The 24847-nt window shown below is 44.0% G+C and overlaps 1 protein-coding gene across 1 annotated transcript in view; it reads left to right on the top strand.

Annotated features, from left to right (window-relative positions):
* Window positions 1–24847, top strand: part of dock10 (dedicator of cytokinesis 10) — a 127376-nt gene that overhangs the window by 17737 nt on the left and 84792 nt on the right. Inside the window, 3 exon segments of the mRNA XM_045724330.1 lie at window positions 2519–2638; window positions 3991–4080; window positions 12853–12935. Of these exon segments, the coding sequence (XP_045580286.1) occupies window positions 2519–2638; window positions 3991–4080; window positions 12853–12935 (293 nt within the window).

Genomic DNA, 24847 nt, shown 5'->3' with positions numbered 1-24847 from the left:
ATGTTGTCTGGGGGAATTTAGGTGCCAAACGTGTAGGTGTCATGTAGCATGTATCAAGCTGCTTTGAGATTTGATAAAACGCCCACTACAACACACTCTATAGTCCCAGTCAATACTGAGCTGTTGTGTTACTGAGCCGATAGTACTGCAGGTGTCAGGGAAGATAGCTTCAGCTGACTGTTATCGTCTAAATACTGCCTATTTCCTTCCACTTTGTTGTAGAATTACCCCAGTGGTTTTGTCCATGTCTCAATGACACCCTACTCCCTCTATAGTGCACTACTTTTGACCAGAATAAAGGGGGACCAAAACTAAGGGGGTGCCATTTGACCTCTCAGTGCCAATGGTCAGGTCAAGAGTCAAAACCAAAGGGGCCAAGCCCACAGTGCTGCTCAGTAGGGTGATCAAGTGATTTGGCAACAGTGTGAATGAATGCTGATTATGAAAGACTTGTTGTGTTTCTCTGCCCCTCCCACCGGTCTGTCTATATGGTAAGATCCCTACTGACTGGAACCACAAAGGGAAGTTAATATTTGTTTTATGTTCATTTGGAAATCTCGGCTGAAGACCACCTATGACATTTAGATATATATTGTTGTTGGTTTTATTTATTATATTGAGATTGGACAGTGAAGAGGGCTAGAGGAGACATCAAAGGTAGGATAGATTGGGAGGCAGATTCAAAACCCATGCTGACTGCTAGCGTTGGCTAAATGTGTCCCGGGGTGGGTACGCAGCACTAACCGCTGGACCACTCTCCACAGGCCACTCAGGAAAAATATATTGTCTTGGTAGATATTTCTGTGAGGTTGACAAATTCAATTGTCCTCAGTGGTAATTCTCTCTTACAGTCGGGTACACTTAATACAAACAAATTGTTTCAGGGTTTTTTTTTTTAGTTTTTTTTTTTTACAGTGGAATCACAACAAGATCCTTCCTCACAACAAAGATTCTGGGTGTTTTTCAGTCTTTGGTTTTTCTCTCACATTCTTTGTCATGCTTTCATTCCTCACTGACTGCTTGGTTCTACCTCTTTCCCTTATGTGTCAGGGGCCTATTCACTAGGAACCAAACTGAAGCAAACGCTGTGGGACCTAGCTGAACTTGTCCGATAAGAAACCCTTTTTCCTTTTGAAAAATGTTTTAGCTACGATGTGCACTAAAGAATACACCCCTGGTGTAACTGAACAGGGGCTTGTGGTCGGAACGCAGGAGAAAACCTCCTGCAGCGGGCGTGTCAACAGAGAGAACAGGGGTCATCAGTTTTCCACATCTCTGACCACAGTTTGTGTTAGCAGTGGTGAATAAGACATACTGCTTTCCTTTGAGGACCGAAATAGCCTCGTCTCATCATGTGCAGTCCATTTCGCTTTCTGTGAAACGCTCTGTCTGGATGGGATTGTTGAGAGCATTTGCTGTGCAGATGTGTAGCCTAACCCTTAACCTAAAACGTACTGTAAACGTCTGGCTTTGTACTATATCAGCCTACGGTCATTTCAGAGCTTAAATCTCTGATGTAATCCATCGAAATACTATTCAGCACCAGAAACCAAAAATAATAGGTGAGGTAGAACCTATCATTAAATATGTTTTCTGAGCTGTTGTGATCACTGTTAATGTGATATATTCTCCATCTGTCAGTAAAATGGTTTCCCTCTACATGTTTTTGGTTTGGTTTGGCACATGACATGTAACCCACTTCATCCTCTATTTTACTTCTCTCTTCCCCGCCCCTCTAGGCTGGGGGCCCGCGTTCCAAATGGCACCCTGCTCCCCTATATAGGGCACTACTCTTGGCCAGGGTCCGTAGGGAACGGGGTTCCGTTTGGGACACAGCCTTGGTGTTTATGTAGCTGATCCAATGGTGACAGTCTAAACACAGGAAGTGAGGTGGTAGCTCTAGCTCGTGTTTCTTTTCATGCCCGTCCAGTGAAAGATAAACAGATGTCCTGGGGTTTAGACTGTTTGCCTAGCTATGCCGTTTGTCTCGCGTTCGATTTGAAGAACACTTGTTGACTGGCTGACTTTTCTCAGTGTGTATGACGGGATTGCTGAGTGTTTTGGGTATCAGCGCAGTTCAGAGAGGTTTATATACGTCAGGATTGTAGAACAGTATAGTAGAGAAATGTTAGCGTGGGGTCGCTGACTGTGCGTCTGTCTGTCTGTCTCGCAGTGTGTCACAGCAGGATAAGTCCTAGATGTAGAATACTTTTTTGTGAATAGTTGAATATGTTGGATATTCCATGGTGTGACTGTTACAGTAGTCATATGTATGGCTGACTGTGCGATTCTCTCTCTCTGTGTGTGTGTGTGTGTGTGTGTGTGTGTGTGTGTGTGTGTGTGTGTGTGTGTGTGTGTGTGTGTGTGTGTGTGTGTGTGTGTGTGTGTGTGTGTGTTTTGACCGGGATTTGAATCCTGCGTCCACCGCTATCTCATCTGTGTTTCCCCAAGTAGTACCCAAGTGTTTATTTCACTTCCATATGGGATAAGTCAAGTAAAATGTGTGTGTGTGTTCCAGCAGGAGAAACCCAAGCTGATAGACCCTCTGGACTATGAGGCTGTGATCTGTGACCTGGGAGATGAGCTGAAGGAAGACCCCCTCAGAGAGCTGCTCCTCTTCCCCGACAACGACTTCACGGTGGGTACGAGCGTGTCTGTGTGTGTTTGGGGGGTTGTGTGTGTGCGTTCACGTGTGCCAGTGAATGCATTCTTGTCTCTGTGTGTGTGTGTGTGGGGGGGGGGGTCTGACTGTATGTGCGTGTGACTGTGTCTGGCTCCAGCCACCCAATGTTTTTCGAGAAGACGGAAGGACAGAGAGACACACACACACGCGTTCTGAACCCCTCATTCCCCCAGTGCTTCTGCTCCCACAATGTCCTGTGGCTGTTTGCTCATTAGTGACTTAATTAGTGCGCTAATGTGGCTCCTTAAGACTGCCACTTCACATTAATTGCTTTTAATTGGTTTTAGGGAAATGACTCGGCTCTCGATCCCTGAGTTGATTTTTAAATGCATGACTCTGCTACCGTCACACACACACACACACACACACACACACACACACACACACACACACACACACACACACACACACACACACACACACACACACACACACACACACACAGGCCCAGCAACCAAACAGTCCCTGTTTCATTTGCTGTCTCTCCATAGCTCAACCTAATGGATATTCCAATTCATTAGCTAATGGACAAACCTAATTCGCTTCCAAAACCTAATAATGTTTTGGAACACCTTGCTTCCTGTGAGTGTGCTGCATTTTAAACAGCTGACTGCAGACCCAGTAAATCAGAACCAAGCCTTGATCAGAGAGGGAGCGGACTTGGCTGTTCTCTGTGTGTGTGCGTCCCAAATGGCACCCTTATCCCACTATATAGTGCACTACTTGGACTAGAGTCTATTGGGCCTCGGTCACAAGTAGTGCACTACATAGGGAATACGGTGCCATTTGGGACACAAGCATCATCAGTCAGAGCAGTATTTCTCCAGAAATCTTTACTGTTAGGTATGGAAGGATATATTTGAGCCATGTGCTGTTGTTGACCTTAATATTTCTGAATGAATTAGAACAGCGACGGAGCTCGTGGTTAGATGTTATTCGTCAAGTGCTGACACACTGGAACAGGGCTCAGTCATCTGACTACATCATAGTGGTAAAGACTGTATCCTTAGATTTCATATGTCCCCCTCAAGCATTTTCATGTTCAATCCTGCACATGTATCCTATCCCACAACTGCATGTGTCATCTTTTACCTAATCTCAGTAAACCAAAAAGCAGCTATGGCGTGAACTTTGACCTCTGGCCAGCTAGTGAATTTGGCTCTAGGGGAAAAGGCTGAGATGTCAAGTCCACACCCCTTCCACCCCGACAGTCTTTCACAAGAGACGACCTTTTACCTGACATCAAACTGTCCCTCCCGCCTTGATGGTTCACCCCCAATGATTTCTCCTCCCCCTCTGTCCCCCAGGTGTCCACAGTGCCTCTGGAGAGACGGACACTGCAGTCGACCGTGCCCCAGGGGGCCGAGCTCCATACAGATTGTCTGCTGGTCAGACAGGTGAGTGTGTGTGTGTGGGAGAGTAAGAGTCAGGGTAAGGGTAAGGGTCAGGGTAAGGGTCAGGGTAAGAGTCAGGGTCAGGGTAAGTGTCAGGGTAAGGGTCATGGTAAGGGTAAGGGTCAGGGTAAGGGTCAGGGTAAGAGTCAGGGTAAGGGTAAGGGTAAGAATCAGGGTAAGAGTCAGGGTCAGGGTAAGAGTCAGGGTAAGAGTCAGGGTAAGGGTAAGGGTCAGGGTAAGAGTCAGGGTAAGTGTCAGGGTAAGGGTCATGGTAAGGGTCAGGGTAAGAGTCAGGGTAAGAGTCAGGGTAAGGGTAAGGGTCAGGGTAAGAGTCAGGGTAAGGGTCAGAGTCAGGGTAAGAGTTAGGGTCAGGGTAAGGGTCAGGGTAAGAGTCAGGGTCAGGGTAAGGGTCAGGGTAAGGGTCAGGGTAAGGGTCAGGGTAAGAGTCAGGGTCAGGGTAAGAGTCAGGGTAAGGGTAAGGGTCAGGGTAAGAGTCAGGGTAAGGGTCAGGGTAAGGGTCAGGGTAAGAGTCAGGGTCAGGGTAAGAGTCAGGGTAAGGGTCAGGGTAAGAGTCAGGGTAAGGGTAAGAGTCAGGGTAAGAGTCAGGGTAAGAGTCAGGGTAAGGGTCAGGGTAAGGGTCAGGGTAAGGGTCAGGGTAAGAGTCAGGGTAAGGGTCAGGGTAAGAGTCAGGGTAAGGGTAAGGGTCAGGGTAAGAGTCAGGGTAAGAGTCAGGGTCAGGGTAAGAGTCAGGGTCAGGGTAAGAGTCAGGGTCAGGGTAAGAGTCAGGGTAAGGGTCAGGGTAAGAGTCAGGGTAAGAGTCAGGGTCAGGGTAAGAGTCAGGGTAAGGGTCAGGGTAAGAGTCAGGGTAAGGGTAAGGGTAAGGGTAAGTGTCAGGGTAAGGGTCAGGGTAAGAGTCAGGGTAAGGGTCAGGGTCAGGGTAAGAGTCAGGGTAAGTGTCAGGGTAAGGGTCAGGGTAAGAGTCAGGGTAAGGGTAAGGGTAAGGGTCAGGGTAAGAGTCAGGGTAAGGGTAAGAGTCAGGGTAAGAGTCAGGGTAAGGGTAAGAGTCAGGGTAAGGGTCAGGGTAAGAGTCAGGGTAAGTGTCAGGGTAAGGGTCAGGGTAAGAGTCAGGGTAAGAGTCAGGGTAAGGGTAAGAGTCAGGGTAAGAGTCAGGGTCAGGGTAAGAGTCAGGGTAAGGGCCAGGGTAAGGGTCAGGGTAAGGGTCAGGGTCAGAGTCAGGGTCAGAGTTAGGGTAAGGGTCAGGGTAAGAGTCAGGGTAAGGGTCAGGGTAAGAGTCAGGGTAAGGGTAAGAGTCAGGGTAAGAGTCAGGGTCAGGGTAAGAGTCAGGGTAAGGGTCAGGGTAAGGGTCAGGGTAAGGGTAAGAGTCAGGGTAAGAGTCAGGGTAAGGGTAAGAGTCAGGGTAAGAGTCAGGGTAAGGGTAAGAGTCAGGGTAAGAGTCAGGGTAAGGGTAAGAGTCAGGGTAAGGGTCAGGGTAAGAGTCAGGGTAAGGGTAAGAGTCAGGGTAAGAGTCAGGGTAAGGGTAAGAGTCAGGGTAAGAGTCAGGGTAAGGGTCATGGTAAGGGTCAGGGTCAGGGTAAGAGTCAGGGTAAGGGTCAGAGTCAGGGTAAGAGTCAGGGTAAGGGTAAGAGTCAGGGTAAGAGTCAGGGTAAGGGTCAGGGTAAGAGTCAGGGTAAGGGTAAGAGTCAGGGTAAGGGTAAGAGTCAGGGTAAGAGTCAGGGTAAGAGTCAGGGTAAGGGTCAGGGTAAGAGTCAGGGTAAGGGTAAGAGTCAGGGTAAGAGTCAGGGTAAGGGTAAGAGTCAGGGTAAGAGTCAGGGTAAGGGTCAGGGTAAGAGTCAGGGTCAGGGTAAGAGTCAGGGTAAGGGTCAGAGTCAGGGTAAGAGTCAGGGTAAGAGTCAGGGTAAGAGTCAGGGTAAGGGTAAGAGTCAGGGTAAGAGTCAGGGTAAGGGTAAGAGTCAGGGTAAGAGTCAGGGTAAGGGTCAGGGTAAGAGTCAGGGTAAGGGTAAGAGTCAGGGTAAGAGTCAGGGTAAGGGTAAGAGTCAGGGTAAGAGTCAGGGTAAGGGTCATGGTAAGGGTCAGGGTCAGGGTAAGAGTCAGGGTAAGGGTCAGAGTCAGGGTAAGAGTCAGGGTAAGGGTAAGAGTCAGGGTAAGAGTCAGGGTAAGGGTCAGGGTAAGAGTCAGGGTAAGGGTAAGAGTCAGGGTAAGAGTCAGGGTAAGGGTAAGAGTCAGGGTAAGAGTCAGGGTAAGAGTCAGGGTAAGGGTCAGGGTAAGAGTCAGGGTAAGGGTAAGAGTCAGGGTAAGAGTCAGGGTAAGGGTAAGAGTCAGGGTAAGAGTCAGGGTAAGGGTCAGGGTAAGAGTCAGGGTCAGGGTAAGAGTCAGGGTAAGGGTCAGAGTCAGGGTAAGAGTCAGGGTAAGGGTAAGAGTCAGGGTAAGAGTCAGGGTAAGGGTCAGGGTAAGAGTCAGGGTAAGGGTCAGAGTCAGGGTAAGAGTCAGGGTAAGGGTCAGGGTAAGAGTCAGGGCTACATGTAGTTGTTAGTTTACTTATCCTCAACACAGAGGTCAACATCATGAGTCCATAAGGCAGAGACATCAGGAGCACAGATGTGTTCTGTTCCTCCAGGAGCGGTGTGTGTTTCTGTGTGCCTGCGAGCGTGTGTGTATGTGTGCATGTGAGAGAGAGGGATAGTTTCCAGCTAGCTCTATGATTGAGAGGGAGAGCGAGAGAGAGAGCGAGAGAGAGAGACTGATGCACTCAATCACTCACTCACTCCTCCTTGGCCCATATATGAGAAAGTGCATGTATTCATGTATTCTTTACCCATGTCTTGGCGTTACTGCTCCCCTTCTGGATGAGAGGTAAAGCGAAGTAAAGTTGTGCAGCTTGCTGCTGTATCATGTTTCTCTCCGTGGGAATCAACAGCGTCTGGCGGGTGGGGGAGCCCAGCTGTGTGGCTGAGCTGACTGGACTGCTGACTGCTGCTTCCAATGAGCTCATCTATGGAGCTGAATCATTTGAGGCTGCCTGCTGGCCAGGGAGGGAGGGAGGGAGGGGGAGGGAGAGAGAGGGAGGGAGAGAGAGCGAGAGAGCGAGAGAGCGAGAGAGAGAGAGAGAGAGAGAGAGAGAGAAAAGAATTAAGCCGATACCCGCTAGTTATCACAATCCAGAAATGAGCCGTTAAATTCTACCACTCTACAAGGAAACGAAACAAACCTTCCATAACAAAGCCATCACCTACAAAGAGATGAACCTGGAGAAGAGTCCTCTAAGCAAACTGGAACTGGGGCTCTGTTCACAAACACAAACAGACCCCACAGAGCCCCAGGACAGCAACACAATTAGATCCAACCAAATCATGAGGAAACAAAAAGATAATTAGTTGACACATTGGAAAGAATTAACAAAAAAACAGAGCAAACTGGAATGCTATTTGGCCCTAAACAGAGAGTGCCAATAAAGCCCTTAAATTGAATTAGAGAGAGGGGGCGAGAGAGAGAGAGGGGGGCGAAGGAGGGGGTGGGAGAGTGAGAGGGAGGGAGGGTGCGAGATGGTGAGAGGGAGGATGTGAGAGAGGGCGAGAGAGAGGGGGAGAGAAAGAGATGGAAGGAGGGGAAGCGAGAGAGGGAAGGAGGGGTAAAGGGACAGAGGGAAGGAGAGGGAGAGAGGAAAGGTCGGGCGAGAGAGCGGGGCGAGAGAGAGGGAAGGAGGGGGCGAGAGGGAAGGAGGAGGCGAGAGAGGTGGCGAGCGGGGGTGAGAGAGAGAGGGGGAGAAGGAAGGGGCGAGAGAGGGAAGGTCTGGGCAAGGGGGAGGGGGAGAGAGTGGTAAGGAGGGGGAAAGAGAGGGCGAGAGGGAGGGAGGGAGAGAGGAAAGGTTAGGGCGAGAGAGAGGGGAGGAGGGGGGGCGAGAGGGGAGGAGGGGTGCGAGAGTGAGGGAAGGAGGGGGCGAGAGTGAGTAGGGGCGAGAGAGAGAGGGTGAGAAAGAGGGGGAGAAGGAGGGTGAGAGAGAGAGAGAGGGGGCGAGAAAGTGGGGGAGAAGGAGGGTGAGAGAGGGAAGGAAGGGTTAGAGAGGGAAGGAAGGAGGGGGAGAGAGCTGGAAGGAGGAGGGAGAGAGGAGGGGGAGAGATGGAAGGAGGAGGGAGAGAGAGGGAAGGAAGGAAGGACTAAAAGAGGAGGGAGAGAGAGAGGGAGAGTTAGGGAGGGAGGTTGCGAGAGAGGTTGAGAGAGGGAAGGACGGGGCAAGAAGGGAGAGTGAGGGGGCGAGAGAGGGAAGGAGAGGGTGAGAGAGGGAAGGAGGGGGAGAGAGATGGGAGGAGAGAGAGAGGGAGGAAGGGAGGTTGCGAGAGAGGGAAGGAGGGGGAGGGGGGAGAGAGAGGGAAGGAGGGGGTGAGAGAGGGAAGGAGGGGGTGAGAGAGATGGAAGGAGAGAGAGAGAGAGATGGGGCGAGAGATGTAAAGAAAGGGAAGGAGGGGGGAGAGATGGAAAGAGAGGGAAGGAAGGGGGGAGAGAGAGAGACAGTGACGGGGCGAGAACTTTACAAATGCAAATGATGACGACCAGCGTGAACAAAATTTTGCATACATTTCCCGTATTGTATTGTCACTATGAAGCGGTGGATCTTGACTGTGACCCAAATGGCACCCTTTATAGTGCAATAGTTTGGGGTGGTACCCTATAGGCCCTGGTCAATAGCAGTGCACTATAGGGAATCGGGTGCCATTTGGGACGCAAATACAGACTGTGTGTGCACCTGTTTTCATGCTCTTATGGTTTGATAGTGAGGCTGAAGTGAAAGACTTGCAGCACATGCTGGCTAGAAGGAAGTGATCAGATTAGCCACCCGTAGTCTCACTCACATCCTACTGTAGCAGCATCACTGCATACAGAAACACACCAGACACCGCACCGTCACAGCTTACAGAAGATGGCGTGTGTGTGTGTGTGTGTGTGTGTGTGTGTGTGTGTGTGTGTGTGTGTGTGTGTGTGTGTGTGTGTGTGAGCGAGCTGGAAGAAAGAGAACGGCTATTTAAGTATGTGCTCCCAGGAATGTGTTATTGCCTTGTGGAAGTAAATATACTTTGTGTCTTTAATAATAAATGTAATGATTGTCAGTGGAGCTGTGTTTAAGTGATACATAATAATACAACAACTACTCTGATGGAAAGACGATGGGAATCCACAGAACCACAGAGAAAACATACTGGAGAGAGTGGAGGGCACTACAACAGTCTGCAGCACCCGGCCTCACCCTACTAGAATCTGAAGTCAAATGTCTACTGTTTGCTGATGATCTGGTGCTTCTGTCCCCAACCAAGGAGGGCCTACAGAAACACCTAGATCTTCTGCACAGATTCTGTCAGACCTGGGCCGTGAAAGTAAATCTCAGTGAGACAAAAATAATGGTGTTCCAAAAAAGGTCCAGTACCCAGGACCATGAATACAAATTCCGTCTAGACACCATTGTCCTAGAGCACACAAAAAACTATACATACCTCGACCTAAACATCAGCGCCACAGGTAACTTCCACAAAGTTGTGAACGAGCTCAGAGACAAGGCAAGAAGGGCCTTCTATGCCATCAAAAGGAACATCAAATTTGACATGCCTATTAGGATCTGGCAAAAAAATACTTGAATCAGTTATAGAACCCAGTGTCCTTTATGGTTGGGAGGTCTGGGGTCCGCTCACCAACCAAGAATTCACAAAATGGGACAAACACCAAATTGAGACTCTGCATGCAGAATTCTACAAAAATATCCTCTGTGTACAACGTAAAACACCAAATAATGCACGCAGAGCAGAATTAGGCCGATACCCGCTAATTATCACAATCCAGAAATGAGCCGTTAAATTCTACAACCACTTAAAAGGAAGCAATTCCCAAACCTTCCATAACAAAGCCATCACCTACAGAGAGATGAACCTGGAGAAGAGTCCTCTAAGCAAGCTGGTCTTCTACTATCAAGAGATGAACCTGGAGAAGAGTCCTCTAACAAGCTGTAGCCATCACCTACAAAGAGATGAACCTGGAGAAGAGTCCTCTAAGCAAACTGGAACTGGGGCTCTGTTCACAAACACAAACAGACCCCACAGAGCCCCAGGACAGCAACACAATTAGATCCAACCAAATCATGAGGAAACAAAAAGATAATTACTTGACACATTGGAAAGAATTAACAAAAAAACAGAGCAAACTGGAATGCGATTTCATCCTAAACAGAGAGTACACAGTGACAGAATACCTGACCACTGTGACTGACCCAAACTTAAGGAATGTTTTGTCTATATACATACATAGCCTTGCTATTGAGTAAGCCCGCCGAAGGCAGACCAATCTCTCAAGGGAAGACAGGTTATGTGCACACAGGCCACAATGAGATGGAAACTTAGCTGCACTTCCTAAGCTCCTGCCCAATGTATGACCATATTAGACACACATTTCCCTCCGATTACACAGACAAAAACAAATCCAATTTTGATAAACTCTCATATCTACTGGGTGAAATACCACAGTGTGCCATCACAGCAGCAAGATGTGTGACCTGTTTCCACAAGAAAAGGGCAACCAGTGAAGAACAAACACCATTGTAAATACAACCCATATTTATGTTTATTTATTTTCCCTTTTGTACTTTAACTATTTGCACATCATTACAACACTGTGTATATATACATAAAATGACATTGGAAATGTCTTTATTCTTTTGGAACTTGTGTAATGTTTACTGTTCATTTTTTATTGTTTATTTCATTTTTGTTTATGATCTATTTCACTTGCTTTGGCAATGTAAACATATATTTCCCATGCCGATAAAGCCCTTCAATTGAAAATTGATTTGAAATTGAATTGAGTGGGGAGTGCGTGAGCGTGTGTGTTTACGCGTGAGAGAGAGTGTGCTTGTGCGCTGCTGAGCTCGCATATGTGCGTTTTGTGTGCACGTGAGAGACCGAGGGAAGAGAGGGAAGGAGAGAAAGAAAGTCTGTAACTCAAGCCCCATGGCTGCAGAGTCTGCCTCCCTCAACAACAACAAAAATGTTTTTGCAAGGCATAAAAAAACGAGCTTAGAGCTACCACCTCACTTCCTGTGTTGACTCTGTCACCGCTGGATCAGCTGCATAAACACCAAGGCTGTGTCCCGAATGGCACCCTTTCCCCTGTGGACCCTGGTCAAAAGTAATGCACTATGAAGGGAATAGGGTTGCCATTTGGGACACAACCTTAATGTTGTAGAGGGAGGCAGACTCTGCAGCCCTAGCTTGCATCACATTGGGTTGTATGAGGCCCGCTACTCATGTAAAACAAAGATGTACATTGCCTGTACATTACCATTACTGTACCATGGATCTACTGATTTCAATGGAGAGAGGTGTGTGTGTGTGTGTGTGTGTGTGTGTGTGTGTGTGTGTGTGTGTGTGTGTGTGTGTGTGTGTGTGTGTGTGTGTGTGTGTGTGTGTGTGTGTGTGTGTGTGTGTGACTACTGTAGAGCTGTATAAGTTCCACGTTGTGACCAAGAGGGGATATCAAGCATCAACTGCCCATGCGAAGACACACACACACACACACACACACACACACACACACACACACCCCCTCTTTTGTTGATTGAGGACCTTTTTGCTGAGGAATGTGATTGTTTTTCATGTGTGTGTTTTCTATAGCTTTTTTTATTCTCTTAATATTTGTATTTTCTGGTGTATTTCCTATGTGTAATGTGTTGTGTAGTTGTAAGATGCAGGGCTCCCTTGCAAAAGAGACCATGGTCTCAATGGGACTCCCTGTTTAAAATAAAGGTCAAATAAATACATGACATAAAGCACACACACACACGGTCATGTATACACACACACACGGTCATGTATACACACACACACGGTCATGTATACACACACACACATGGTCATGTATACAGACACACACACGGTCATGTATACAGACACACACACGGTCATGTATACACACACACACATGGTCATGTATACACACACACACGGTCATGTATACAGACACACACACGGTCATGTATACAGACACACACACGGTCATGTATACAGACACACACACATGGTCATGTATACAGACACACACACGGTCATGTATACACACACACACACGGTCATGTATACACACACACACACGGTCATGTATACAGACACACACATGGTCATGACATACAGCACACACACACGGTCATGTATACAGACACACACACGGTCATGTATACACACACACACACGGTCATGTATACAGACACACACACGGTCATGTATACAGACACACACACGGTCATGTATACACACACACACACGGTCATGTATACAGACACACACACGGTCATGTATACAGACACACACACGGTCATGTATACAGACACACACACGGTCATGTATACAGACACACACACGGTCATGTATACAGACACACACACGGTCATGTATACACACACACACACGGTCATGTATACAGACACACACACGGTCATGTATACACACACACACACGGTCATGTATACAGACACACACACGGTCATGTATACACACACACACACGGTCATGTATACAGACACACACACGGTCATGTATACAGACACACACACGGTCATGTATACAGACACACACACGGTCATGTATACAGACACACACACGGTCATGTATACAGACACACACACGGTCATGTATACAGACAGAATCAACTGTCTGTTATTCACAGGCGTTAACAGAACCTCTCTCCCCTCCTCTTCCTCCTCCTCTTTCTCCTCCTCTATTCCAGGCCTGCAAGTACTACAACTCCCAACTGCACGTGGTCCATTACAAATATGATGAGTACGCAGGAGATTACCGGCTACTTCCCAGGTACAGAATAGTCTATGAAAGAGTTACAAAAATTCCGGCAACTTTCCCAACATTCCCAGGTTTTCCATACATTTTGTGAAAGTTACCAGAATTCTGCAGCCCTTGTCTATGATTACACTTACGTGTTCAGTACATTTACATGGGTTTAGTTACAGAGCAGTGTTTACATATTTTAATTGTTCCGCGTCAGAAAACAGTACTTCGCCACTTCATGTACTTCTATGTTTTGTGACGTTATTGAGTTTGACAGGGCCCACTCCAGGGCCCAACGGTTTTGACAGAGTCTTTGTCAGGAATGCATTCCAGACTTTCCAAAGGCGTACTTCACATAAGCACTAGGAAAGACGCAGCTGAAAACCTCAGCTAGACCAAAAGATCCAGGGGCTGGTATCCTTAATGGAACCCTATTCCCTATTTAGTGCACTACTTTTGACCAGAGTTCACTAAATAGGAAATAGGGTGCCATTTGAGCTGCAGTAGTCTGCGGTTACATAGCGGGCCTCTCGAAAAATAGCTCTCTGTGATGTCAACAATGGGAACAAAAAACAAAATGATGGACATCGGTGGGCTGTGTTGTTGAGTGGCAGGCTGTGCTGTCCAGCAGCAGTGATGTCAGGGCTGTGCATCGGTCACTCAACCCCAGGGAGACCAGACATCACAGCAGAGCCTCTTTGATCTTTGACCCCTATCCAGACCACTGGAATGTTCTCCTGATCTCCCGTGGGTTGGTTATGTTGTAGTCCTCTAGTTCAGTTCCCATGACCTTTCTGAGTTTGTTCAATTTAAAATAGTTTTAAGTTCAACATCATATACTGTACATCAACTCTAGAACTGATCCATATTCTACTTTTGATACTGTGTAGTTTAACATCAATAGATGCCAAGAGACTGCGTGTACGGGCTCCTATGGCGGTTACATCAACATGATATGAGTTCTCTCTCTGAATCAGTTCCTGTCTTTCCCTGGACACAGAGTTTGCAGCAGATCTAGGATCAGTATGGGAGGTACTGCTAGCCTTTGTGAGATACCCTGTACACACAGTTAGCATCAGATTTAGGATCAGTTTGGGCTCCTCATACTATATGTCTGTGATCCACAGCTCTTCACGAGCTGTGTCTCTCCAGAAATCACACAGAAGATCCTCGAAGTCTGGCATGTTGCAAGGCTATTCTAACTGTTCGGTCCAAACACAGGGGTGTCGCTGAAGATTCCCTAAAAAATGTTTCGCCTCTTGGAGACGCTTTTAAACAGATGCCATGAATAGTTTTAGCTGAGACTAGTTGCAGTGCTTGGTCTGCTATCCTTATAAAAGAGGGAAGCCTTTGTGTCTCCAGCTCAGAGCACATGCACAAACACAGGACGGCTCGTGAACGCACTGGAGCGAGGGCAAGTCTTTGTCGGGTCCTTTTCGGGAGGAGATGGATAGGACTCGGCCACACAAGTCGGGGCTCAGCTCAGACACCCAGCCATAGAGATGAAAAGAGAGAACACCTGTCTGTGCTAAGATGATCCCTCCAAGGGGAAATCTGCTGTTTACCTAAACAGTGGCAGGGTTCTCACTTTGTTTTTGTTTAAACTCAGTATTGCCCCTTTAACCCATTTAAAATGGAGAAAGCCCTCAATGGCGCTGCCCATGCTATAACAAGCTTTGTAGCAAGTCTGCCCTCTATCCGACTCCATGCACCCAGCACCTCTACAGGAAAACTTACCGTATGCTTCCCATTCGAAAGAGTTTGTGCATATATTAGACCACATTTTTGACGTTTTGGTGTTCGGCGGGTTTTTTTTCCGGCTGTTCGAGCACACACATTTTTCTTCTTGAGGCTTGTCGAATTTTGGCAGCCAAAGTTTACACCCCTTCATCAGTGATTGGCCAAAAGTAGGTGTTTGTTGTCATTCAATGACAGACGACTTGTTTTCATGCACATTTCACTCGAGAAATACTGCACCAAACATCTTAGTTACATCTGCATGACTAAGACTTCCTCTGTAAAAACATCAACATTAAATACAGATTTCTTGATTTATCTTAGATTCATTCTGACTATTTTGAGGAAGTGTACTTCTTGCTATGGCGTCTCAACAGAGGGATAAACAGTAATATTGCCCGCTTTTTTCTAGTTTTTCAAGCAAAGGTATTTTAAGAGAGTATGCAAGCACAAACGTTCACTTCGCCTAGCCGTGGTGACCTGGCCAGAAAAATCTCTGGGCTCGAGTTAGCCCATGCCTGTGCAGTTAAGCAGGCCCTACTACTACGATAAACTGCTGGACTGTTATGTGGCTATCACAACACATATATCAACACTAGAGTTGAGCTCGAAGGCCATTACTGAAGTGTGGTACATCTACGATATGATGATAGGGGACATAGAGAGAGGGCATCCTCCTTGGCTGCATTCCATATGGCACCCTGTTCCCTACATAGTGCACTACTTCTGACCAGAACCCTATGGGCCCTGTTCAAAAGTAGTGCACTATGTAGTAGGTAACAGGGGGCCATTTGGAACGCAGCCCTTCGCTCCCTCTGCCTGGAGGCTTTTAAGTGTAGTCCTCTCCCTCTTGACATCCCTAATGGAAGAGGCAGACCTGTAGGATAAAACAGAGCTCCTCAAAGGGAACGAGTCAAACGAGTTTACATCCTGATCATATGTCACTCTGACTGTCTGTGAGGGAGATGAGGGGGAGAGAGAGGGGAACGGAGGGAAGGGGAGAGGGAGAGAGAAGTGGGGAAGGCAGAATGAGGTGAGTAGAGGAGGGGAGGGTGGGAAGTAGACTAGAACAGACGGGACACTTCATTCAGGTGATGGGGGGGATATAACATGAATTAATGCCTATATTGCAAGAATCAAGGTTTTGTTATTTTCCGTTTTTAATGAGCGTTTATGTCCGCTTATTCTCGTGTTGTATTTTTGGTCTTTTCTCTTTCGCTTCTCTGTGCTGTGTGCACCTCCCCGTTTACACCAGAGATGCACATCTCCACCCTAACAATGGGAGTTGTTGTCCCAAAGGAGGGAAGGCAGGCAACAAGCTTAGGTCCAAAATAAACCCATAAAAACGTCATTGGGCTTATTTTGGACAGATTCACTCTCACTTCATCTCTCCCTCTATGGTTTACACACACCAAGCACCCCCCCACCGCCTCTCACGCCAACAAAATTCAGAGATCACAAATGGTTTCAACTCGCTATTTGCATTTGAGGCTTGGTCCAACAAAATGGACACCAAAACACATTGAGAGATTATTTTACTGTAATAGAGAAGTTTTTCTAACAATACCCTTTTTATGTCTCAACTACTCAAATTGCACGCAGAGCAGACACTACTAAAACTTATCAATGAACATTGATTCTGGAAAAAGAAATGCTCAGTTTGTCACGGCGGCATAGGGGTACCACGTACCGCTAGCAGCATTTTAGCCAAAGACCCGACTAGCTGTCGAGTCTGTGTTTTTAAAATGTTGTATTAAGCATAAAACACAAGTATATAAGGAATTGGCAAATCGTTCTCATTCAGAGAAATAAGGTAAGCCACTAGATTTTAACATATGAATAAAGTGGACAGGCTAACTTGCTTTTCAAACAGTTGGAGACAGACCGAAGGGTATGTTCATAGCAATTTAACTGTTCAACCTTGTTAGCTAGCAAATAGAATCCAAGTTGGCTAAACTTGAAATATAAAGATTAGTTGGCTAATCACAAGCACGTGTGCTTGAGAGATTGTTGATCTGTGTTCATTTTCTATAGCTTAATACCTGCTACAAGAAGTTAGTCATTATTAGTGAATTAGTGCACTATGCATGGTTCTAGTTATATTTGTAACAAAAAGGGCATTTTCATAGACAGACTTGAAAGCCATATCAGTGATTATTGCAAAAAAAGATTATATACATATCGTGAATCACCCATAAGTAAAAAAATAAAATAAAAAATGTCAAGATATGATTTTTAGGCCAATATCGCCCTAGGGGCAGACAGACAGAGCGAGCAAGAACACAGCTTTGGACAGGGAGGATGTGGAGCTCCTCCTCCTTCCTTCTCCCTCCCCTTTCTCTCCTCCAAACAGACAAATGATGGTAGAAGACAGTCTGCAGTCAGTCAGGCCTCATTCTCTCTTTCTTTATTCCTCTCCCTGTCTGTCTCTTTCTTGTTCTCTGTCTCGTCTCTTCCCTTTCTCTCTCTCTCTCCCACTCTCTCTTTCTCTCTCCACTAACTCCCTTTTTTCCCTTTCTGTCTGTCTCTATTCCGTGGTACAGTCTAGTCACAGTGATTCGCCAGCAGAGACAAAGTAGCTACACATTAGTCAGAGCACTGTCTGGTGATGCCTGTTAGTGAATTCTTACTCGAGGAGAGAAGTGCAACTGAAGCACAAATGTGACCGACCGCCTTGATTTGGTCTTATGTAGCAACATTTTAAATTTCTGTTATTTACATTGGATAAAAGTAGAGACTCAGAGCTAAAAAATGGTACTGTATATCATACACTGCAGTTGAGGAACAATGGGAAAGTAATTCTGCTTTGAAAGTTGATAACCCCCACTTTTGAGAAAATGGCCCTTGAATGTTTTGGTACACCTACTAGAGAGCTCTTTTTTGTCAACACCTGTTCAGCATCGTTCACACCCGCTTAAGCCTTAGCCCCACTCATCTCTTTAAGGATTCACATGTGAGGCCATGTGCTAAACAGAGTGAGTAGTTTAGTAAACAACCAAAGATTTCAAGACTAAAAGTGGTTAAAGTAGAAGCCTACAATAAGGGAAAACTCCAGATAAACATATACTAGTCCTTGGCTTATATCCTAATCTGACTTTGGTGCAGGTCATGTTGTTCTTCACATTACTGTCTCTGGTAAACACACACTATATCAAATAAAATCTCAGTTTATTTGTCACATGCACAGGATACAGAAAGTGTAAACGTTACAGTGAAATGGTTACTTACATAGTATCAATATCAAAAATAGAAAGTGTCCAGATAAAATATTTTATAACTATTAGATGATGCTTACCCGACACACTTGTCTAAATTGATGGGTCATGTGTAGGAAATGCTATAACTACCACCCAGCCACAACTAGCTAAGTGGATGGGTAACTATTGTCTAGATACATAAAATACAATAGATGACCGTAATCACCCCCAGACACACCTGGCTAACTTGATGGGTCATGTAATCATCTGGCGAAGTGGAGTCTTTTGTTTAGACATGTAGCTAGCTAGCTAGCTAAACAATGAACTGGCATAATCCCAACTCATACTACTACCAATACAAACATTGTCATAGCTGTAGTATGAATCTGCAGGTAGCTAATGCTAACTAGGTTCAATGTTAGCTAGCTAAAACTAGCAATGCAAATGGGTATCTGATTTGAATAATATTAATACACAGATCATACCCATAATGTCAGCTAGCGAGCCAGCAAGCTATCTATTTTATTTCACCTTTATTTAACCAGGTAGGCTAGTTGCAAACAAGTTCTCATTTACAGCTGTGACCTGGCCAAGATAAAGTAAAGCAGTGCGACACAAACAACAACACAGAGTTACACATGGAATAAACAAACATACAGTCAATAATACAATAGAAAAAGTATATATACAGTGTGTGCAAATGAGGTAGGATAAGGGAGGTAAGGCAATAAATAGGCCATAGTGGCGAAATAATTACAATATAGCAATTAAAACACTGGAGTGATAGATGTGCAGAAGATGAATGTGCAAGTAGAGATACTGGGAGATCTAGAGATCTAGCAAACAGTAAGCTTGAACTTGCAATAACAAAACAACTTTCTGACAAAATTAGAAACATATAATATCTGAAAATGTAGTTTGACTACATTACCCATATACATGGATGAACGCTTCACGGCAGACTGGAACCATTTAACTCCGTTTTGTTTGTAGCTACGTCTTGTTTGGTCAGCATGGTGTCAAGTCACTCTGGTTCACACTGACGGTGGCGTGTGCAGAAAGTAGCCCATCACTTTTTCCAACAGATCTGTCTATAGCACCTGCTAAATTCAGGGCTTCAATTTTGTTGAGAAAAGTAGCAAAGCTTTTGTAGTTCTTGATGGTTAACTTTATATCTTTCAAAAACGGTGCAGTAGAAAGGACTATCAACACATACTGAGCAGCTCACGTTATAGACAGAAGCATGCTACATGGCAGACCAATCCAAACTCATCTCCCAGCATGTCCAGCCCATCCATTATCTCAGCCAATCATGGCTAGCGGGAAGGTTCCTGACTTTTTCCGTGGCTAAACCAACTAAGCTTGTAATTTAACAATTTTATTTGTATTTACGGATGGAATACACGTTTCTAATTAAGGCACATGAAAGTTCACATGTTCCAGAAGGCATTTCTGCAAAAAAAGCTAATTTGATCAAAATACATGTTTACGTTCAAATGCCTCTCCTGTGACGTGCGACATTCGCCTAGTTTCTTGAAACGAGTCACAAATTAGTCTGATGCCTAGCAGAAATTGCAATAAGAAGCATTTTAGATCTGCATTTACAAAACGCAGCGAGACTTGTTACGCGTTTAAAAAAAATTGTCCTGCGTGAAAGACGCAGAATTCTGCGTTAACTAGCAAGTTAAACATAAGGGTTGAGTTATCTAAGTAAGTGGCTGAATTAATAAGGTGACAGGGCATCCTATTATGTTAGTTTTCTGCTTTGTTTGAAAAGACAAAGCCCTTTGGATGAGTTATCTGTACAGCTGCCAGTGCTCTCTTGATTTCCTTGCATTTTTTTCTCCTCTACGTTCTTGGCCCATCTGCTCCTCCCCCATCTTCACCGAGCAGAGCAGGCAGGGCCATTGCCCTAGCGACTCTAGACTCCACACAGACACAACTGTACACATGCTGCTCCAGAGCCAGCACTGTTCTTCCTTCAGACAAGCATGCATCAAAACATTGTTCATTTGCATAATGTCTCTCATTCACATTGGCTTGTAAATGTCCAAACTCACCAAAACGACATTCTGTAGATCCTACCTATATATGTATAACTTTATGAGCTGGATTGCCGGTCTTGGCAATTTGTTTATTTTATTTGCGCACGTTAGCGTAGTTAGCTAGCAGCCTCCATGGAAACTTGCTATTAGTTGTGCTAATTTTATTTGCGTCCTGGTAATAAACACCCAATGGGCAATTTTTTTTGTTGGTCCCCTTGTGTATTAAGCCGGTAATACCGTAAATCCCAGGATGAGAGAAGGACGGTATGACGATATGAAAATCTGGATACCGCCTAACCCTATCGTCATGGACAGCAGAAAAGGATTCGAGACGGACATCGGAGTGGGAAAACAACGTGATTAAAAGGGAGGAATATACAGTGAGTAAAGGAAAGGACATTTATTAAACTATGAAGACGAACTTTGAATTAAAAACTGAGGATGGAACGTCAGTGAGTGAAGTGAATGAAGATCATGCAACTGAGGAAAATAGTTCTGTGGTTGAGGACAATATTGAAGTGAGTGACAATCAGGAGCCTATTGAGAAAAGAAAAATGTCTGGAATTGTTGGAAAAAAGTACTAAAGCGTGAGTGAATGGACGACATCCATCGTACCAGTCCTTAAGAATGATGGTGGAATCAGGATATGTGGAGATTTGAACCTTTTCCTGCAGTGGGCTAAATCAGGGTCACACAGTGTTTTTCTTCTTTTTGTTTTAGCTTAATATTGCGGAAAGATTGTTGCTTCCATCAATGTAATTGTCTGCATCATTTCCAATCCCCCATATATTTTTTGTGGTAAATATATATATCAAATCAAATCCAATTTATTAATATAGCCCTTCTTACATCAGCTGATATCTCAAAGTGCTGTACAGAAACCCAGCCTAAAACCCCAAACAGCAAGCAATGCAGGTGTAGAAGCACACACATATGCATACACATATGCATACATATACACATATATACATACACATACCTATATAGACATACATACTCTTTTTAGAATATACCTTTATTATTCCCTGGAAACCCTACCACCCTTCCCCCAATTGGAGTAAACTAATAAACAATAACACTTAGGCTTCTACCTTCAGTATATACATCTTATACACATTTTACAGACACAATCTTTTTTACAGTACTCATATTTTGTTTGTTTTTAGTCCTTCCTCTATTTCTGATGTCCATCCAGTTTGATTTCTATTTGTAACAGTTATTTCACAAAATTTCTGAACCTATATAAATATTACAGACCCCGTATGTTTTACATTGGTTATCTTGTTATTAGTCCCATCCTTCAGCTCCATTCAACTCCTCCCATCAATCTCTCAACACCATCCATTTTGTATTTCTATTTGCCATATATTTTCAACTGTGCTGTGATGCTTGACAAAAGTACTGAACCTTTCTATTCTAATAGCTTCTACAGATTGTAAATTAAAAATAAACATTTTTGCTAAAATAATTTGTATATTATTGACTATGGCTTTTCAAATCACCCAGTATTGCTATCTGCAGCATTAGTTCTAGGCAAATGTTGCAATTCTTCATCCATTTCTGGACCTGTGACCAAAAATGAGCTACATATGGACAATACCAAAATAAATGACCTAATGACTCTGCCTCCTCACAGCAGAATCTGCAGAGCTGGGAAGATTGTATCCCCCATATATATAACATTCTATTGGTTGCAATCATTTTGTGTAATAATTTAAATAGAAAAATTCAAAGTTTTGAATCCGGCGTTGTTTTGCGTATCAATTCATAAACCATGTGCCATGGAATGGGTACATCGAAGATCTCTTCCCAACTATTTAGCAGTTTATATGGCACAGCTGTCAGTTTTCTGGTCCTTAAATGAAACTGGTATATGTTTTTATTTATCACACTTTTCTTTAACCATTTATGTTCTTTAATACAGGGCCGACATACAAGTTCCTTACTTTTTTACCCTTCTACTTCCTCTTCCATTTTTTTATGGTAATGCTGCAATTAGTTGGTTGTAATTTTGGGAAGAGCAGACATTTCCATATGTCTGTGTTAGCTGCATGTGTGACAACTCCACCAGTCCTATTTATGATATCATTCACAAAAATTATACCTTTTTAAAAATTTCTTAGAAAAATACGTTTTTTTTAAATCAATTAGTATATTTGAGTTTAACCACAATATTTGTTGTATTATTTGTTCTGTCTTTTCTGGTGGATTAAACTGAAATTGCCACCAACTTTCTAAGGCTTGTTTAAAAAATAACGATATTTTGGAGATTATTTCCTTTTCAAACAACCGAAAGTGAGCAGGTGTAATCTGAATAAAGGGAAAAAGGCCATTCTTGAACATAGGATGAGACATTCCTACCAATTTACTAGAGAACCAGTTTGGATTTAAGTATAACTTTTGTATGACTGATGCCTTTAGTGAGTGGTCTAATGTTTTAATATTTAATCATTTCTACCCTCCGAATTCATATTCGTTATATAAATAGCCCCTTTTAATTTTGTCTGACTTGCCATTCCAAATAAAATGTAATATTTTTTGTTCATATAATTTAAAAAGCAGGACACCATAAGCAAATAGGTAAACTGTGATATGACTAAAGAGTTAATCAGGGTGATTTTTCCACAAATAGACAGTTATTTTCCTTTCCATGGTAGCAAGATCTTATCTATTTTTGCTAACTTTCTATAAAAATGTATTGGAGTGAGATAATTTCTTTCTTTTGGGATTTGTATACCGAGTATGTCCACATCTCCGTCAGACCATTTAATTGGTAAACTACACCAGACGCCGCAGCCCGTCTGGTGTTCAACCTTCCCAAGTTCTCTCACGTCACCCCGCTCCTCCGCTCTCTCCACTGGCTTCCAGTTGAAGCTCACATCCGCTACAAGACCATGGTGCTTGCCTACGGAGCTGTGAAGGGAACGGCACCTCCATACCTTCAGGCTCTGATCAGGCCCTACACCCAAACAAGGGCACTGCGTTCATCCACCTCTGGCCTGCTCGCCTCCCTACCTCTGAGGATGCACAGTTCCCGCTCAGCCCAGTCAAAACTGTTCGCTGCTCTGGCACCCCAATGGTGGAACAAGCTCCCTCACGACGCCAGGACAGCGGAGTCAATCACCACCTTCCGGAGACACCTGAAACCCCACCTCTTTAAGGAATACCTGGGATAGGATAAAGTAATCCTTCTAACCCCCCCTTAAAATATTTAGATGCACTATTGTAAAGTGGTTGTTCCCCTGGATATTATAAGGTGAATGCACCAATTTGTAAGTCGCTCTGGATAAGAGCGTCTGCTAAATGACTTAAATGTAAATGTACATGGTAATGTAAAATTAGCATTTTTTTGTGATCCAATATGTAATATCTTATCATAATTTGGTTTTAATCTAGAGAGGATAGCAAAAGTATCTAGATCCTCTATGAGGCCGTGGAGAGATTCTAATTGTGGTTTTAAAAGAACACATAAATCATCAGCGTACAATGACACCTTAGTTTTTTAGCCACAGATTTCTTATCCCTTAGTATTATTGTTTGATCAAATTTTAACAGCTAACATTTCGATGGCAATAATAAATAGATATGCTGAAAGTGGACAACCTTGTTTTACTCCTCTAGATAGTTTAAAACTTTCTGAGATGTAGCCATTATTTATTATTTTACACCTAGGGTTACTATACATAACTTTAACCCATTTTATAAGAGATTCCCCAAAATTGAAATATTCTAGGCATTTATATATAAACTCCAATCGTACTTTATCAAAAGCCTTTTCAAAATCAGCTATGAAAACCAGGCCTGGTATCCCCGATATTTCATAGTATTCCATTGTTTCCATTACGTGTCTTATATTATCTCCAATGTATCGTCCATGTAAAAAAACCTGTCTGATTAGGATGAATAATATCTGACAATACCTTTTTAATTCTATGCGCCAAGCATTTTGCTAGGATTTTTGCATCACAACACTGAAGTGTAAGAGATCTCCAATTTTTTAAATGGACTGGATCTTTATATATACCCCTTGGGTCCTGTTTTAGTAATACTGATATCAGACCTTCTTGTTGCATGTCTGATAAGCTACCATTTATATAGGAGTGGTTAAAACATGCTAATAATGGTCCTCTGAGTATGTAAAAAAAGGTTTTGGATACTTCCACTGGCATGCCACCCAGCCCTGGAGTTTTCCCAGCCAAGTCTTTAATTGCATCAAGAAGTTCCTCCTCTGTAATTTGGCCTTCACATGAGTCTTTCTGTACAGATGTTAATTTTACATTATTATTAGGGGAAAAAATCCACACAATTAGTTTGTTAGTGGAGATGGAGGAGACTGAAACGAAAACATATTCTTAAAGTTTACTTCCTCTTTCAAAATATAATTTGGTGAATCATGCGTGACTCCATCATTTGTAACAAGTTTCAATACATTCTTTTGGTAGCATTTCTATATTGAAGATTGAAAAAGAATTTGGTGCATTTTTCCACATATTCCATCCAGTTAGCTTTATTTTTATAATATATTACACCGAATCTTTCTTGAATAAGTTCCTCCATTTTTTTTTTTTTCCCTCTAACTTATTCTGTGTCACGTCCTGACCAGTAAAGGGGTTATTTGTTATTATAGTTTGGTCAGGACGTGGCAGGGGGTATTTGTTTTATATGGTGTGGGGTGTGTGTGTATGTAGAGGGGTGTTTGATTTATGTATTCCGGAGTTTTGGTCATTGTTCTATGTTTGTATATTTCTATGTCTGTTCTAGGGTGTTTTAGATCTGTGTTTAGGTAATTGGGATTGGGGCCTTTAATTGGAGGCAGCTGTCTATTGTTGCCTCTGATTGAAGGTCCTATAAGTAGGGATGTGTTTGTCATGGGAATTGTGGGAGGTTGTTCTTTGCATAGCTGTTTGTCGCATGCAAGACTGTTTGTCGCATGCAAGACTGTTTGTCGCATGCAAGACTG

Source organism: Salmo salar, chromosome ssa09, assembly GCF_905237065.1.
Source record: "Salmo salar chromosome ssa09, Ssal_v3.1, whole genome shotgun sequence".
Classification (NCBI taxonomy): domain Eukaryota; kingdom Metazoa; phylum Chordata; class Actinopteri; order Salmoniformes; family Salmonidae; genus Salmo; species Salmo salar.
Note: the sequence above shows the minus strand (reverse complement) of the source record. Positions and strands in the feature narration are given on the sequence as shown.